At 45.4% G+C, this 15,678-nt stretch overlaps 1 protein-coding gene and 1 pseudogene across 1 annotated transcript; both read left to right on the top strand.

Annotated features, from left to right (window-relative positions):
• The first annotated feature begins 266 nt into the window (after nucleotides 1-266).
• LOC121291725 (zinc-binding protein A33-like) lies at nucleotides 267-10,499 on the top strand. Its single transcript, XM_041213229.1, has 6 exons — nucleotides 267-837; nucleotides 928-1,023; nucleotides 1,825-2,058; nucleotides 5,812-5,834; nucleotides 5,932-6,047; nucleotides 8,474-10,499. The coding sequence occupies exons 1-6, from the start codon at nucleotides 427-429 to the stop codon at nucleotides 9,022-9,024; spliced, it is 1,431 nt and encodes a 476-aa protein (XP_041069163.1). The 5' UTR covers nucleotides 267-426; the 3' UTR covers nucleotides 9,025-10,499.
• Nucleotides 10,500-13,535: 3,036 nt separating this feature from the next.
• On the top strand, nucleotides 13,536-13,678 carry LOC121292072 (annotated as a pseudogene).
• The last annotated feature ends 2,000 nt before the right edge of the window (nucleotides 13,679-15,678 follow it).

Genomic DNA, 15,678 nt, shown 5'->3' with positions numbered 1-15,678 from the left:
TATTTCTTCTCATTTCTATATGTCTTAGTTCTGATGAAGAATCATTCCGACTCGAAACGTTAACTGTGTCCCTCTCCGCAGATGCTGTCAGACCTGCTGAGTTTTTCCAGCTATTGTTGTTATTGCTTCAGATTTCCAGCATCCGCAGTAATTTGCTTTTATCACGGAGTAAATCAGTTTGTTTTCAGAGTACCCAAGGCCGATTTGGGATAATCCCAGCGATCACAAAAGACCGAGAAACATGCTCGCTTGAGAAGTATCGTGCAGCAGCGACTCCTGTGGGCGGGAGCTTAAAGGGCGAACTGGAATTCCTTGAATGTTGCAGCGGATTTGATCTGGAAACCGCTGAGATCCAATGCATTTCGGGAGCCCACAGGGACTTCGAAACTGAAAGCGGGTTGGAATCAGGAAGTGCTGAGTGTGAACATGGACTCCGGGCAGCAGCCCGGGAGCTGGACCGAAGATGTAAATTGCTCCATTTGCCTTGATTTCTTCACCGATCCGGTTTCACTGGAGTGTGGACACAACTTGTGCCGCTCCTGTATCACACGGTGTTGGGCACAGGCGGAGAGGAATTTCTGCCCGGAATGTAGAGAGGAGTTTCCGGAGAGAAAACTCACGGTCAACAGGAATTTAGCGAGATTGGCGGAGAAGGCTCGAAAATTAAAGGTGAATCCGGGAGGGAATGAAAATAAACTTCACTGTGAGGAACATCAGGAAGAATTGAAACTGTTCTGCGAAACTGACAAGAAACTGATCTGTTTGATTTGTAGAGATTCGCGGGAACACAAATCTCACAATTTCATGCCGATTAAAGAAGCTGTTGAAATCTACAAGGTAACATGGAACAGATTTTATCTCCAGATTATTTTATCACACTTTCACAGTCTGACCCTTTCATCCTGTGAATTTCTATCCCTATCCCAGGATCAGCTGAAATCATCTTTACAATCTCTCACAGAGAAGAAATCGGTGTTTCTGGAAACGGAACTGAAACAGATACGGAAGATTTCCGAAGTTAGGGTAAATTCTCCCTGTGACAAAAACAGAAAATGCTGGAAAAACCCTGCAGGTCTGGCAGCATCTGTGAAGAGAGAAATAGAGTTAACGTTTCGAGTCCATATGACCCTTCTTCAGAGCTATATGAAATAGAAATGTGATGAAATTTATACTGTTTGAAGGGAGTGGAGCTGGATAGAAGGTCAGCGATAGGTGGGGGCGAAGGAGAGATTGACAAAGATGTCGTGGACAAAAGGACAAAGGGAATGTTAATGGTAGTGGTAAGGGCTAAAGAAGGTGCTGATAGTGGCATAAAGGTAAGAAAGCAGAATGTGTGAATATTAGAAGGGTCAGCACTCTGTGAAAGAACAACATTGAACAAGTAACAGATGGCCCTCTTGGAGGTGGGGTAGGGAAAAAAGGATAGAAAGTGGGATAAAAAGGGGATAAAACAATGAATTAAAAATAAGTAGATAAAAAAATAAATTTTGAAAATGGGGATTAAAAAAAAGGTGAAAGTAGAGGACAGAGTTCATAATCTGAAGTTGTTGAACTCAGTGTTTAGTCCGGAAGGCTGTAAAGTGCCTAGTCGAAGATGAGGTGCTGTTCCTCCAGTTTGCGTTGGGCTTCACTGGAACACTGCAACAAGCCAAGAATGGACATGTGGGCATGAGAGCAGGATGGGGTGGTGAAATGGCAAGCAACAGGAAGGTCTGGGTCATGCTTGCGGACAGCATGTTCTCTCTGTACTGGTTTTCTGGGATCTCGGTTAGTTTTGTTCCCTTTATCGCGGTAAAGGATTATTTTTCACATTTCACTTGGCAGAAACAGTCGAGCAGTCTGCAAACCCACATCACATCCGACTTCAGGAAAATGCACCAGATTCTCACTGGGAAAGAGCAGCGTTTACTCCGAGATCTCAGGAGAGAAGAGGAGGGGATTCTAGGAATGATGAAGAAAAACCTCCGAGAAATTCAAGGGAATTTATGTTCTATTGAGGATGAGCTTTTGAAGTTGCAGAAACAGATGGAACAACAAGACGAAGTGAAATTTCTGAAGGTGAGGATTATAATACGGGTTGGTTCCATGAAATGTGGAAATTGCAAAATAACCAATGATAACTTTGAAATAAATGCAACATGATGAACTCGAACCTGTTCTGTCTATTCCTGATCTGTGTGCGATGGTGGCTAATCTAAAGCGCTCCAACACTGTTTGAAAATTCCAGGGAATACTTGCGAACTCCCAGGTATGAGTTGCCTTGTTCTTGACCCCAGTTTGTAAGTTATTCCCGGTATTGCCAAATATTAATATTCTCTGGAATTCTCTTTGCAAGGCAGGTTATGAGGAGATTTAACCACTTTGGGTCGGATGATCAATCTGTCAGCTCCCCCAAGATATAGGTTTGAACATTAAATATTATGCACTTCATTGTTAGTCTCCATTTAAATGTTAAGTGTCAGAGCTAAACCCAGGATCTCAGAGATGGGTGCTTTTTCATCTACCTGATGAGTGGGGGCAGCATTCCATTCAATGCTCCCCTAGGCCTTCCTTTCGAGGCCACAAAACCATTTACACCCCAGCCTTCCAACTACCCCGCCTCCTAGTCCCCAATTCCCCAACCCCCCACTCACCTCCCCCCAGGTCTCTGATTACCCCACCCCCCCCGGCCCCCGGCCTTCGATTCCCCCCCTCATCCTCCTCCCCCTCCCCCTATTTGCCCAAGGCATCTGACCCCCTGCTGCAGGCCTGCATACCCACCACAGGCTCCTCAAACTCTCCGCTGGTTGGAGTCACACCTAGCACAAAGGAAGGTGATTGTAGTTGTTGGGAGCTAATCATCTCAGCCCCAGGACATCACTGCACCTCAGTGTAGTGTCCTACTTCCAAACATCTTCAGCTGTTTCAAATTATTTTTATTCATTCACAGGATGTGGTCATCATTGGCTAGACCAGCATTTATTGCCCATCCCTAATTGCCCTTGAGAAGGTGGTGGTGAGCTCCTTTCTTGAACTGCTGCAGTGTTGTAGGTACATCTACAGTGCAGTTAGGAAGTTCCATCAGTGACCTTCCCTCCATCATTAAGGTCAGAAGTGAAGAGACTATCAGGATCTATGCACCTAGCTCAAATCCCCACCCCCACTAACCCTCTCTTCCTCCCCCTCCACCCCACCCCGCAAGTCTCCTCAGGTCAGGGTAAATTAAAATCCTACCACTGGATCTGTGAGTGAGACTTATATTCAGTTTCAGTGGCTGGCACAAAAATCAACTGCATGAGATCATAGATCCCAACAGCACAGAAAGCAGTGATTTGGCTCACAATATAAACATATGAATTTGGAGCAGGATTAGGCCACTCAGGCCCTCGAGCCTGCCCCGCTTTTTAATAAGGCCATGGCTGATCTGATTGTAACCTCAACCCCACATTCCTGCCAACCCCAATCACCTTTCACCCCCTTGTTAATCAAGAATTTATCTACCTCTGCCTTAAAATATTCAAAGACTCTCCTTCCACCACCTTTTGAGCAAGAGAGTTCCAAAGACTCACAACCCTCTGAGAGAAAAAAATTCTCCTCATCTCTGTCCTAAATGGATGGCCCTTTATTTTGAAACAGTGCCCCCTAGTTCTAGATTTGCCCACAAGAGGAAACATCCTCCTCATAAGACGCTTCAGGATCTTATATGTTTCAATCAAGTCACCTCTTACTCTTCTAAACTCCAGTGGATACAAGCCTAGTCTGTCCAACCTTTCCTCATATGATAACCCGCCCATTCCAGATATTAGTCTGGTAACCCTTCTCTGAATTGCTTCGAATGCATTTACACCCTTCCTTAATTAAGGAGAATAGTACTGTATACAATACTCCAGATGTGGCCTCACCAATCCCCTGCATAACCTCTTTATTTTTGGATTCAATTCCCTTTGCAATAAATGGTAACATTCTATTAGCTATCCTAATTACCTGCTGTACCTGCACACTAACCTTTTGTGATTCATGCACTAGGACACAGAGACCCCCCAGCATCTCAGCTCTGCACTTTCTCACCATTTAGAATAATATGCTTTTGTAATATTCCTCCTGCCTAAATGGACAATTTCACATTTTCCGACATTACACTCCATTTGCCAGATCTTTGCCCACTCACTTAACCTATCTAGATCCCCTTGTAGACCCCTTATGTCCCCTCACAACTGACTTCCCTACCTATCTTTGTATCGCAGCAAATTTTGCAACCACACCTTCTGTCCCTTCATCCAAGACACATATATAAATTGTAAAAAGTTGAAGCCCCAGCCCTGATCCCTGTGGCACACCACTCGTTTCATCTTGCCAACCAGAAAATGACCCATTTACACCTACTCTCTCTTTCCTCTTAGCTAGCCAATCTTCTATCCATGCCAATATGTTACGACCCTCTACACCATGAGTTTTTATTTTCTGCAATAACCTTTGATGTGGCACCTTACCAAATGCCTTATGGAAATCTAAATACAGTGCATCCACTGGTTCCTCGTTATCCACAGCACGTGTTACTTCTTCAAAGAACTCCAATAAATTGGTTAAACATGATTGATAATTTTCACAGAACCATGTTGACACTGCCTGAGTAACTTGGATTAACTAAGCACCCTGCTGTATTAAATTTTACCCTGTCTTCTCAAAGGAGAACAACTGCATAACTGAAGTTCCTCATCCCTGGTACCATTCCAGTAAATCTCTTCTGCAGCCTTTCCAAGCTTTGCCCAGAATTGAACACAGTATGCCTGTTGAGGTCTAACCAGCATTTTATAAAGGTTTAACATAACTCCCTTGTTTATGTATGGCTCTATTAATAAAGCCTAAAATTCCATATGATATTTGTACACCTTTATCAATTCTTCCTGTCATCTACAAGTACACGTCACCTATCTTTTATCTGTAAAACATCCAAAAACTGCACTTTTTTTGATACTCATCGGCCTTTAGAGCAGAATTCCTGACCCTAATTAACACGACCTGAGCTGACACGAACCTTACCGACCGCACCCAACCTTTAGCACGGGGAGTTCCTGACCCGAGCCAACATGACTCGAGCCAACACAAACTTCGCCGACCGCACCCAAACTTTAGCTTGGGAAGTTTAATTGTTTGCCTACACATCGACATTCTGAACCCTGTCCTACAGGCAGAATTGCAGATGGCAGCTTATTACAGGTACCCTGTATTTATTATTCAGTGCTGCATCTTACTTTTCTAGCCATTTTATATACTTTAGACTATATCTAGCGTTGGCTTTGCCCATTGTAATGTAAGTAGGCCTGGTCCTATATGAGGTATCCAAAAACCAAAATTTTCTGAAATACGAAAACCAATCAGCCCCGAGGATTTTAGATAACAGACACTCAACTTGTATGTGCAAAAATAGCTGCAGGTCTCTCCGTTCCTGCACCCCCTTTTAAAAATTCTACTGGTTAGTTTATATTACTTCTCCTCATACTTTCTTCCAAAATGTATCATAACAGTCTGCCTAATTTCATCTGCCTTGTGTCTGCCCATTTCAACCATCCTGAAGTCTGTTAGCATCCTCCTTGCAACTGCTTACATGACTGAGTTCAAGTCCTCTGCAGACTTTTAAATGGTGCACCCCGAACCCAAGTAAAACTCATTGATTCATATCAAAAATAGCAGTTATATCTCCTCTTTATCTGTTTGGCATGGCAGTGAGAATTCAAATTCTGAGCATCTTGTAACAGTGTGTGTTTAATGTCTGCTGTCTGGATATGGGTGGTCAGTCACTGTCAACTCATACTTGTGTCTCACTTATTTTAGGAGGAAGTCTGTCAGAAGAGCAGGTAGGACATTCTCTTCACTGAAATTCTGTACAACTTAAAAACAAGTTAACAAAGTGTCAATGGTCCATTTATTACAGCAACTGTTTAATTCTTACAGAACCGGCGAGAACTATAAAGTACTGTCAGCAGCAGATGCCACCCTATCTATTGGAAAGTTCAGTGGCCCTTTACAGTACACAGTGTGGAGAGAAATGTTTGGCATCATTAACCCTGGTAAAGCTCTTGGGTTACTTTTCTTGATTTATAAATCCACATCAGAAGAGAATAACTAGAATCCAGACCGCATATTAAATGTGCACGATGTCAGTTGTTATTCCAGGGGGTGGCTCTCCATTCTTGTAGAATCACAGAATGGTTACTGCCCAGAAGGAGGCCTTTTGGCCCATTGTGTCTATGCCGCCCCTCTGAAGGAGCGATTTACCTAGTGCCACTCCCCAGCCTTCTCCCTGTAGCCCCGATCATCCTTCCTTTTCGTATAACCATCCGATTCCCTTTTGAATGCCTCGACTGAACCTGCCCCCACCACACTCCCAGGCAGCGCATTCCAGATCCTAACCACTCGCTGTGAGAAAAGGTTTTTCCTCATGTTGCCGTTGTTTCTTTTCCCAATTACCTTAAATCTGTGCCTTCAGGCTCTCGATCCTTCCACCAATGGGAACAGTTTCTCCCGATCTACTCAGGCCAGTACTTTGCTTTCTTGTGGATTCCTCTGGCTCAGTGTGTGAAGCTACCAGCAATGTTTACCGAAACCAGAAAGCGATCTCTATAACCAGCCAGCATGGATTTCTTAAGGGAAGGTCATGCCTGACTTAACTTGATTGAATCTGTGAGGATGTAACAAGGAAGTTGATGAGCATAGCCTATTTCATGCAGTCGCTATGGATTTTAGTCAGGCTTCTGACAAGTCCCACATGACAAACTGTCACAAAAGTGAAAGGCAGGGGTAAGTTGGATCTAAAAATTGGTTCAGTGGCAGAGAGCAAAATGTAATGGCCAATGGGTGTTTTTTGACTAGAAGAGTGGGGACAAGTGGGGCATTTTCAAACTGGCACCCTGTAACTAGTGGAGTGCCGCAAGGATAAGTGATGGGGCCTCTCAGCCTTTCTCAGTCTATATTAATGATTTATACTAAGAGACAAAGAGTAATGTATCTAAGTTTGCTGAAGATACAAAGCTGAATGAGAGCTGTGAGGAGGACACAGAGAAGCTGCAATGAGATTTAGACAGGTGACATGGACAGCAAGTTGGCAGCTGGAGTATAATGTGGGGAAGTGTAAGTTACTCACTTTGGTCGTAAGAATAGAAAAGCAGAATATTTTGAAAAGGTGTTGGTCTCTATATTTAATTAAGGATATCCTAGTTTTGGAGCAGTACAGTGAAAGTTCACTAGATTGGTGACTGGGATGAGAGGGTTGTCCCATGATGAGAGGCCGAGTAAATTGGCTTTATATTCTCTGGAGTTTTGAAGAATGGGAGGTGATCTCACTGAAACATATCAGATTCTGATGGGGCAGACACAGGGTGGACACTGAGAGATTGTTTCCACTGGCTGGGGAATCCAAATCACGGGGGCACAGTCTCAGGATAAGGGGACGGTCATTTAGGACTGAGATGGAAAGGAATTACTTCACTGAAAGGGTTGCGAATCTTTGGAATTCTCTACCCCAGATGGTTGTGGATGCTTCATCGTTGAATACATTTAAGGTTGGGGGTGTGAAAATGGGGTTGAAGCCAAATATCAAGTGTATTGTCTCTCTGGTGCTTGGATCAGAGATGTTACTGAGCAACTTCAAAGCCCTCTGTGAACCGGGGGTGGTGGTGGGGGGAGGATAATTGGAAACAGCCAGAGAGGTTGTGCTTCATATCTGGACCAATTGCATAGGTAGAAAGAGGAATGGGGTCCTTCTGCAGGCAGATTTTTAGAGGAAAAAAGCTTGCAAGCAGTAGAATCTCCAGATTACTCCATGTTCCTTACGAGAGTGTCGCACTGGAAAAAGGAGGACAGAGCAGAAGAATGGGCGGCTGGAGAGATGGTGGGAGGAGGGAAGGCTACAGATTCATGGGATATCAGGACTGCTTATGGGAAAGGTTGGTTCTGTACAGGGTGGATGAGCTGCACCTCAACAGAGCCGGGAGCAATGCCCTTATTTGACAATTTGCTAATGCTGTTGGGGAGGATTTAAACCAACCTGGCTGGGAGATGGGAGCCAGCGTATAGCATTAGAAAGGAGAAACAAGGTGCACAAAGGATTGGGAGAAACAGGGCACTAGATAGGAAAAGGCAAGGTATTAGGTAGGGTCAGAGTAAGGTGGAATGCAATAGAATCTAAATTAGGCTTACTGTGCATGTTTATAAGCACACAAGGCATAGTAAATAAGGTTGGTGAGCCACAGGTGCAGATAACCACATGGGGACATGGTATTGTGACGATAATGGAGACCTGGCTCAAAAAAGGGCAGGACTGGGTATTAACTATTGCTGGATACAGGCTGTTCAGAAGGGAAAGGAAGGAGGGCAGGAATGTTGATTCCATAAACACAGCCCAAGACCCCGAGTGGGCACTTTGAAAAGAAAAATGTTTGAATAAAACACAGCAAGGAATCAAATTGCTCAACGTGTTACTGTAAATTTCCCACAGTTCCAGCCTCTCTGACTTTGGATCCAGACACAGCCCATCCCCAGCTCATCGTGTCTGAGGACCGCACCAGTGTAAGACTCGGAGACAAACAGCAACTGCCCTCTGACACACCAGAGAGGTTTGATCACTGTGCCTTCATCCTGGGATCAGAGGGATTCACATCGGGGAGACACTACTGGGAGGTGGAGGTGGGCAACAAGACAGAGTGGTTTATGGGACTGGCCCAAGAATCTGTCAACAGGAAAGGAGGAATCAGTCTAAGACCTGAGACCGGATACTGGGCTGTGTGGCTACTGCCCGATTGCGACTATGTCGCTGGCACATTCCCCTCACGAATTCGTCTGTTCCCAAGAGTGAATCCCACAAGAATTGGGGTGTACCTGGACTATGAGGCTGGACAGGTGTCATTTTACATTGTGGACAACATGTTCCATCTCCACACTTTCACCCACACTTTCACTGAGAAACTCTTTCCCTTCTTCTGCCCGGGATTGAAGCATGGCGGGAAAAACACTGCACCGCTGACAATCCGTGGGGTTAAAGGTCATTAACGGCACAATCCCATAATTCCACATTGCCTACCATTCTTCCGTCAGCTACAAGCTGCTGGGTGTCAGTTTCTGTCACAGGTGGCGCAGATGGTCAAAATGTCATCTGAGGTCAGAGCAAGCACAAACAAGTAACAATGTCTTGTTGGTGATCATTGTTTATTCATTGCTGTGGAACAAACTCATGACAATTGCTCCTGAGGCTCATGTAAAATGAAGTTTAAGAGGCTTGAGAATACGAATAATCAGCAGGGCACAATGACAGGGAGCATTAAAACTCGAGCAGAAATACTCCAAGAAATACAGCACTAACTTCAGTTGGGAAGATCAAGGTGAAGAGGTGGGGGTAAAGGAGTTGGATGAGTTAGAAAGCTAGCGGACAGTAAATGACAAAGGAAAAACAGAATTACCTGGAAAAACTCAGCAGGTCTGGCAGCATCGGCGGAGAAGAAATGAGTTGATGTTTCGAGTCCTCATGACCCTTCAACAGAACTCGAGACCATCTGAGGTGCAGCAAATTTAATAACATCTGAAGGAAATAAAAAGTGTTATGAACTATGTATTGCTTTAAGTTGAATTCATATAAACATATATATATATTTGTTTTTTTTTAATTTCATGCATGGGATGTGGGCGTCACTGGCTAGGCCAGCATTTACTGTCCATCCCTGACTGCCCTTGAGAAGGTGGTGGTGAGCTGTGTTCAGAAAGGTAAAAATGGTTCAGTTCCATTTAGGTTTTGTTTATGAACCGCGGTGCCTGGGCGACTGGATTGACTTGTGATTAAAAGGTTTCAAGTCTTTTGAGTTTGTTTGTATATTTAGTTTTTAATGAGGTCTTACAACTCCTGAGTTAAAGAGATGGGTTAAAAGGGGTTGAAAGTTCAGTAATCCTGGAAAAAAAAGTGAAAAGGCTTTACTGTTTCCTAGCGACAGTGCTCCAGTGACGCAGACACGCAAAAGACAGGAGCTGAGAGAGAATGTTCAGTGTATGTCAAATAGAGAAAATTTGAATTTTAAGCCCTCCGAGAAGAAAAACTGCGAGGCTAGTGGGACAATAATCAACTAAACAATCAGATTTGTAACTCAGTAAAGTGATCAGTTTAGCGAAGGTGCTACTGGAATACTGAGTTTAGGGAACTCATCTGTTTGTTCTGCTGTTGAAGAAACAGTGAATTTAGAGTGTGGCTTTTGAGTCTCTTTTGAGAGAGATGCGGGTTGGGTGAGAAACATCAAGTGAATGCTCAAGAATTCACCAGAAGAAAGCTATTTGCAACTGTGCCAGTCGCTAAGTGAGAAACCATTCTGTCATGCGAGTGGTAACTCTTCGCTGGGTTTATGTGTCAGTAAGGATGTTGCTGGGGTAAAGGAATAGTGGGAATTTGTGTTTGTATTGAGATCTTTCCAGCCTTTTTGTCTGGTATAATATAATTCACTTTTTTTGTTTTAATAAATATTTTGTTCTTTGTGTTAAAAGTTCATGAGCAGACTCCTGTGAATTTGTTCAGTAATTTTCCTCCACTGTTTCTAAAAAAAACTGTTGGGATCTATCAAGCCAGGTTTCATTCTCGGATCTGACTTGTGTAGTATTAACAGCAGCTGGGATTGTAACTAAAGTGAAATAGGGCACTCTTACAGGAAGACCAGAGGGTTGGCCAGGGGACGTGGAAGCTGAATGTGAGTTTACTGATCCCAGAAAACATCGAGAAACTCAAAAGAGGTTACAAAGGCTGGAGAACCGTGAAACCCCTCTTTGGGCCTTGGACACACTGGCACGAAGCGATCAAGGTGAACATCAAGAGGTCCTTCATCCACAAAAGGTGTTCAGAAGGTTAGAGAGGAACAAAGGTAAGTGTCCCAACTTGAGAAAAATATGCAGAAACTGTTCCTGCTGCCCTGGGGGTCGATGTCAAGGAGGAACTCCAAGAGGTGAAGAGCTCAGCAGACCTCGCTCTTTGTTGTGGAAGCCTCGAAGCTCATCTTCTGTTCCAGAGTCCGGTCCGTGGAGCAGGATGAGACGTGCTCACGTTTCTTCTTCCAAAAGGTACACAGAGCGAGCTCTGTGATCAGCAGCCTGAAGGAAGAAGACGGCTCAGTAAAGTCATCGCAGTCTGACATTTTGAGGATCAGCAAATCCTCTTACGCCGGATTATATGATGTGAAGCCCACAGACAGCATGGCCTCCCAGTCCTTCCTGTCCTCTATCACTGAGGTCTTAGATGACAGTACACGAGAAAGCCTGGACAAACCGCTAACTCCTGACAAACTGACTAAGGCCCTTGAGTTCTTCGAGAAGAGTAAAACTCCTGGAAGCAACGGCTTGCTGGTGGAGTTGGCTCTGTGGGACTGGATGGGCCGAGACCTGCTAGAAGTGTACGAAAGTATGCTTCTGGCCGGGAGTATGTCAGTATCCATGAGGAAAGGCATCATCGCCCTCATCTACAAGCACGAGGGGGATAGGGAGGAAATTAGAAATTGGCGACCCATTTCACTGTTGAATGTGGACTATAAGATTCTGTCCAAGGTCATTGCCAATCGGGTCAAGTCCGCTCTGGAATTGGTGATCCACCCTGACCAGACCTGCACTGTGCCAGGCAGGAAGATCTCTGACAGCCTCGCGCTGCTCAGGGATACGATTGCCTATGTGCAGGACAGGGGTGTGGATACCTGCCTCATCAGCCTGGATCAGGAGAAGGCCTTTGACAGAATATCACACACCTGCTTGGTGGATGTGCTCTCCAAAATGGGGTTTGGGGATGGAATTCGCAATTGGACCCAACTGCTCTACACTAACATCAGTAGTGCAGTCTCAATCAATGGGTGGGAATCAGATAACTTTCCTATTAAATCTGGAGTCAGGCAGGGCTGCCCTCTCTCGCCTGTTTTTTCGTGTGTTGCATAGAACCCTTTGCTGAGTCCATCAGGAAGGATCCGGGCATAAGAGGAGTGACGATCCCAGGCAGTGGAGGCACTCAGACAAAAGCCTCCCTGTACATGGACAACGTTGCCATCCTCTGCTCAGATCTGCTGTCGGTGCACAGACTAATCCACATCTGCGACCAGTTCGAAGTGGCCTCAGAAGCCAAGGTAAATCGTAGGAAGAGCGAGGCCATGTTCTTTGGAAACTGGGCTGACTGACCCTTTGTCCCCTTTACTGTCAGGGCTGATGGCCTGAAGGTGTTGGGGATATGGTTCGGAGGGACTGGGGCATGTGTTAGAAACTGGAAGGAGCGAGTGTCTATGGTGATTAAGAAACTGGGCATGTGGGAGCAATGCTCCCTCTCCATTGCGGGTAAGAACCTGGTCATCAGGTGTGAGGCAGTCTCGCTGTTGCTGCACGTGGCGCAGGTCTAGCCCATTCCAGACTCCTGCGCGATGGCGATCACCCAAGACATCTTCCGTTTTATCTTGAGGTCGAAAATGGATCATGTCCGCAGGGACGTGATGTACAAGCCTCGAGATAAAGGGGGAAAATATGTGCCCAACATCGCCCTCATACTGATGACCACATTTGTGTGCAGCTGCATCAAGCTGTGCGTAGACCCTCAGTACGCAAACACCAAGTGTCACTACGTGCTGAGGTTCTACCTGTCCCCGGAAGGATGGGTCTGGCCATGCTGCCGCGGAACACTCCAAGTAGTTGGAACGTGCCGTACCACCTGTCCCTCATGGAAAAATTCATGCAGAGAAACACCTTTGACCACAAGTCCATCAGGCAGTGGTCAGCACGTAACATCTTAGAGGCCCTGTGGGAAAAGGAGAGGGTGGATCCTGTGGGATGGTTCCCCGACCAGACTGTCAAAGTCATTTGGCAGAATGCCTCCTCCCGAACTTTCCAACAAGCACCAGGATGTAGCTTGGCTGGTGGTGAGAAAGGCCCTCCCTGTCAGATCCTTCCAACATGCCAGGAGTCTCACCCCCTCTGCACATTGCCCTCGAGGGGGCTGTGGTGGGGACAAGACCGTTGTTCACCTCCTTGTGGATTGTGCCTTTGCAAAGAAGGTCTGGAGAGAGATGCAATGGTTTCTGTCAAGGTTCATCCCGAGCAGTTCTGTGATACAGGACTCTGTGCTCTACGAGCTGTTCCCAGGGACACACACCGAGACAAACATCAACTGCAGCTGGAAGATCATCAACTCGGTGAAAGACGCTCTTTGGTCTGCCTGAAACTTGTTGGTCTTCCAGCTCAAAGAGTTTTCCCCGACCGAGTGTTGTAGACTGGCACATTCCAAAGTCCAGGACTACATGCTGAGGGACGCACTAAAGCTTGGGGCAGCCGCTGCAAAGGCACAATGGGGAAAGGTCGCTGTCTAAGACCTTTCTGCCATAGTGCACCGAGGGACTGGGAACTGTTGAGAGCCACTTGGGCTGCACAGCTCAAAATGAATGTCTGCCAATGATTGTAATATTCATTGATTGTATTGATGCACCTCGTGATTCATGTTGTAAAAGTTGAACCTGACTGTACCTTTGAAATGGTTTGGAATGTTCTTCCAGATATTTTATGAATAAAGTATATTTTCCCAAAGAAAAGCTTCTCCCAGGACGAGGCTAGCCCATTACACTTCGGGTGTGCTGACGCCCGCGATGTCCCCAAATGCAGGATACTCGACTGCAAAATTTGTGGTAGTGGGGGACTGCGTTCGCGCTCTCCCCTGATTTATAATTCAATAAATAGACTTCAGCTTCTTTCTTAAACAAGGTTCTTCATTATACTTTATCGAATACAAGCAATATAGGCCACAAAATACTCTTTCCAAATCTAGGCTCCCTTCTTTTCCCTCCCACAATATCCAGCCCCCCGTTCTTTTCTTCCCTGCGATTATTAGCAGGCGATTATTCCATCTCCGCATCATTTTATCGCTGACATTTCTTTTGTGGCCGCCAAATTCCACGCGTCATTTTTAACCCTGCATTTGCCCACTCCAATATTCTCTCTCAAATCCTCATATAATACCCAACCCATCATCAAAACAGTCCCTGCACTCCTTCCAGCACCACCCTCCACCTCCCAACCCACCCCGTATCTCTCTGGATTTCGGTATATCAACAGTCAGCTATTCATTCATTTACATTCACCATTTAAAACATGCAGCTGCGAACCCTCACTATTTCAAACATATACAAGCAACCCGTCCCCATGTTCATTCTATTTAACCCCCTCCGAAATCAACAGCAGCCTCCCACCCCCTCTGTATAATCTCCCCCTTCAACAGCCCCGCCTGTGATTCCTACCTTCTCAAACTCCTGCCGCCCTCTCTCCATGTGTAAAGTCTTTCCCTGCCCCTTCTGCAGCTCACTTCCCCTGCTGTGGGTTTATCTCATAAACAGGCTTTCCATTCACTTGCCATTGTTTCTTCAAGACTTCAATAGCGCAAAGCTATTGAAGAAATAAACGGAGAAAGAAAGCTGGAGAGAGACAGAAAGAAATCTAAACCCAGAACCTCCGTAAAATGAATAGAAAATGAACAACGGGAATCCCGTTTCATGGTCAGGATGATCACACAGCCTAAAACACACGCATTATCCCTGAATTATAACAAGATTTTAGACAGCTTCACATTAGGACTTTTCACTTTCTCTTGTTGGGCTCCCGTTCCTCACACGCTGGAGGCTAACATGTATGTTTTAGATTGCAAGGCCGGGCTACTTTAACCCCAGGATTATCTTTTTGAAACTCCAGGACTGCTGCCCAACAGGAACTGATTAACCGGAGCCACCGAAAACCAGGGTCCCGGAGTGGCATTTAAATCTCGGGGTAAGAAACAGACACAAACTCACGTGGGCCCATGGGGCGCGGCCTTGGAGAAGATCTCAGTCCGTCCCCTCTGGAGGAAGTTCCTGCAAAGGAAGAGTCCTTGTCCCAGTCAGGATCTTCACATTGCAGGTTTCAAAATAAAAATTCCTCATCGGGTGGGGGAGAAAATTAATTTCATTAAAACAGAAAGCAAAAACATTTTCAAACAAAATAGCACAAGAGCCAATGATTCACTCTCAGTTACAGCTCAGCAACATCCAAATACAAACAAGTCAGAGTTATAAAGCAGATTAAGACAGAGGGAACACACACACATTGAGAGTCATACGGACTCGAAACGTCAACTGTGTTCCTCTCCGCAGATGCTGTCAGACCTGCTGAGTTTTTCAGCTATTTTTGTTTTTGTTACACACACATTGAACCCACTTTCTGGAGGCGGTTTTAGGATTGGGATCGTAGCCAGGTATATCCTGAATGAGCAGTTTGCAGACTCCACCCCTGACATGTTGGGATGTCTCTCAATCTGCTCCCCAGAGGCCTGTCCTTTGATATGTTAATCATAGGAAAACAATGCTTTGAGCCATTTTCTGGTTAATGTTACACCTTTAACTCTTATCTTGTCGGGAATGTCACTGCAGTTCGAAATATCAAACACTAAACCCCCAACACAGGACTGTGCAAAGTATGTGGATTGTTGCTGAGATTACGTCTCTGATTTTTAGTGATGTCAGTGTGGATTGTATAATCTGCGTGTGTGTGTGTGTTTGTGTGCGTGTGTCTGTGTGTGTGTGTGTGTGTGTGTGTCTGAGTGTTGCTGGTCCCATAATGTAACGCAAATGTCTCCTCGCAGCCTCTCAGCACATCACTGCCCCCTTTCTAAAGCATCTCATGGCCTCCTGG

The sequence above is a fragment of the Carcharodon carcharias genome, chromosome 19, assembly GCF_017639515.1.
Source record: "Carcharodon carcharias isolate sCarCar2 chromosome 19, sCarCar2.pri, whole genome shotgun sequence".
NCBI lineage: Eukaryota > Metazoa > Chordata > Chondrichthyes > Lamniformes > Lamnidae > Carcharodon > Carcharodon carcharias.
This window is presented reverse-complemented; position numbering and strand designations above follow the sequence as displayed.

What these genes read in the sequence shown, in the direction of transcription:
- LOC121291725 (XM_041213229.1), top strand. Translation starts at nt 427, where the DNA reads ATGGACTCCGGGCAGCAGCCCGGGAGCTGGACCGAAGATGTAAATTGC. An exon ending in AAGCTGTTGAAATCTACAAG is followed by an intron (nt 838 to 927) that starts GTAACATGGAAC and finishes TCCCTATCCCAG; the next exon opens with GATCAGCTGAAATCATCTTT. An exon ending in GTTTGGCATCATTAACCCTG is followed by an intron (nt 6,048 to 8,473) that starts GTAAAGCTCTTG and finishes AATTTCCCACAG; the next exon opens with TTCCAGCCTCTCTGACTTTG.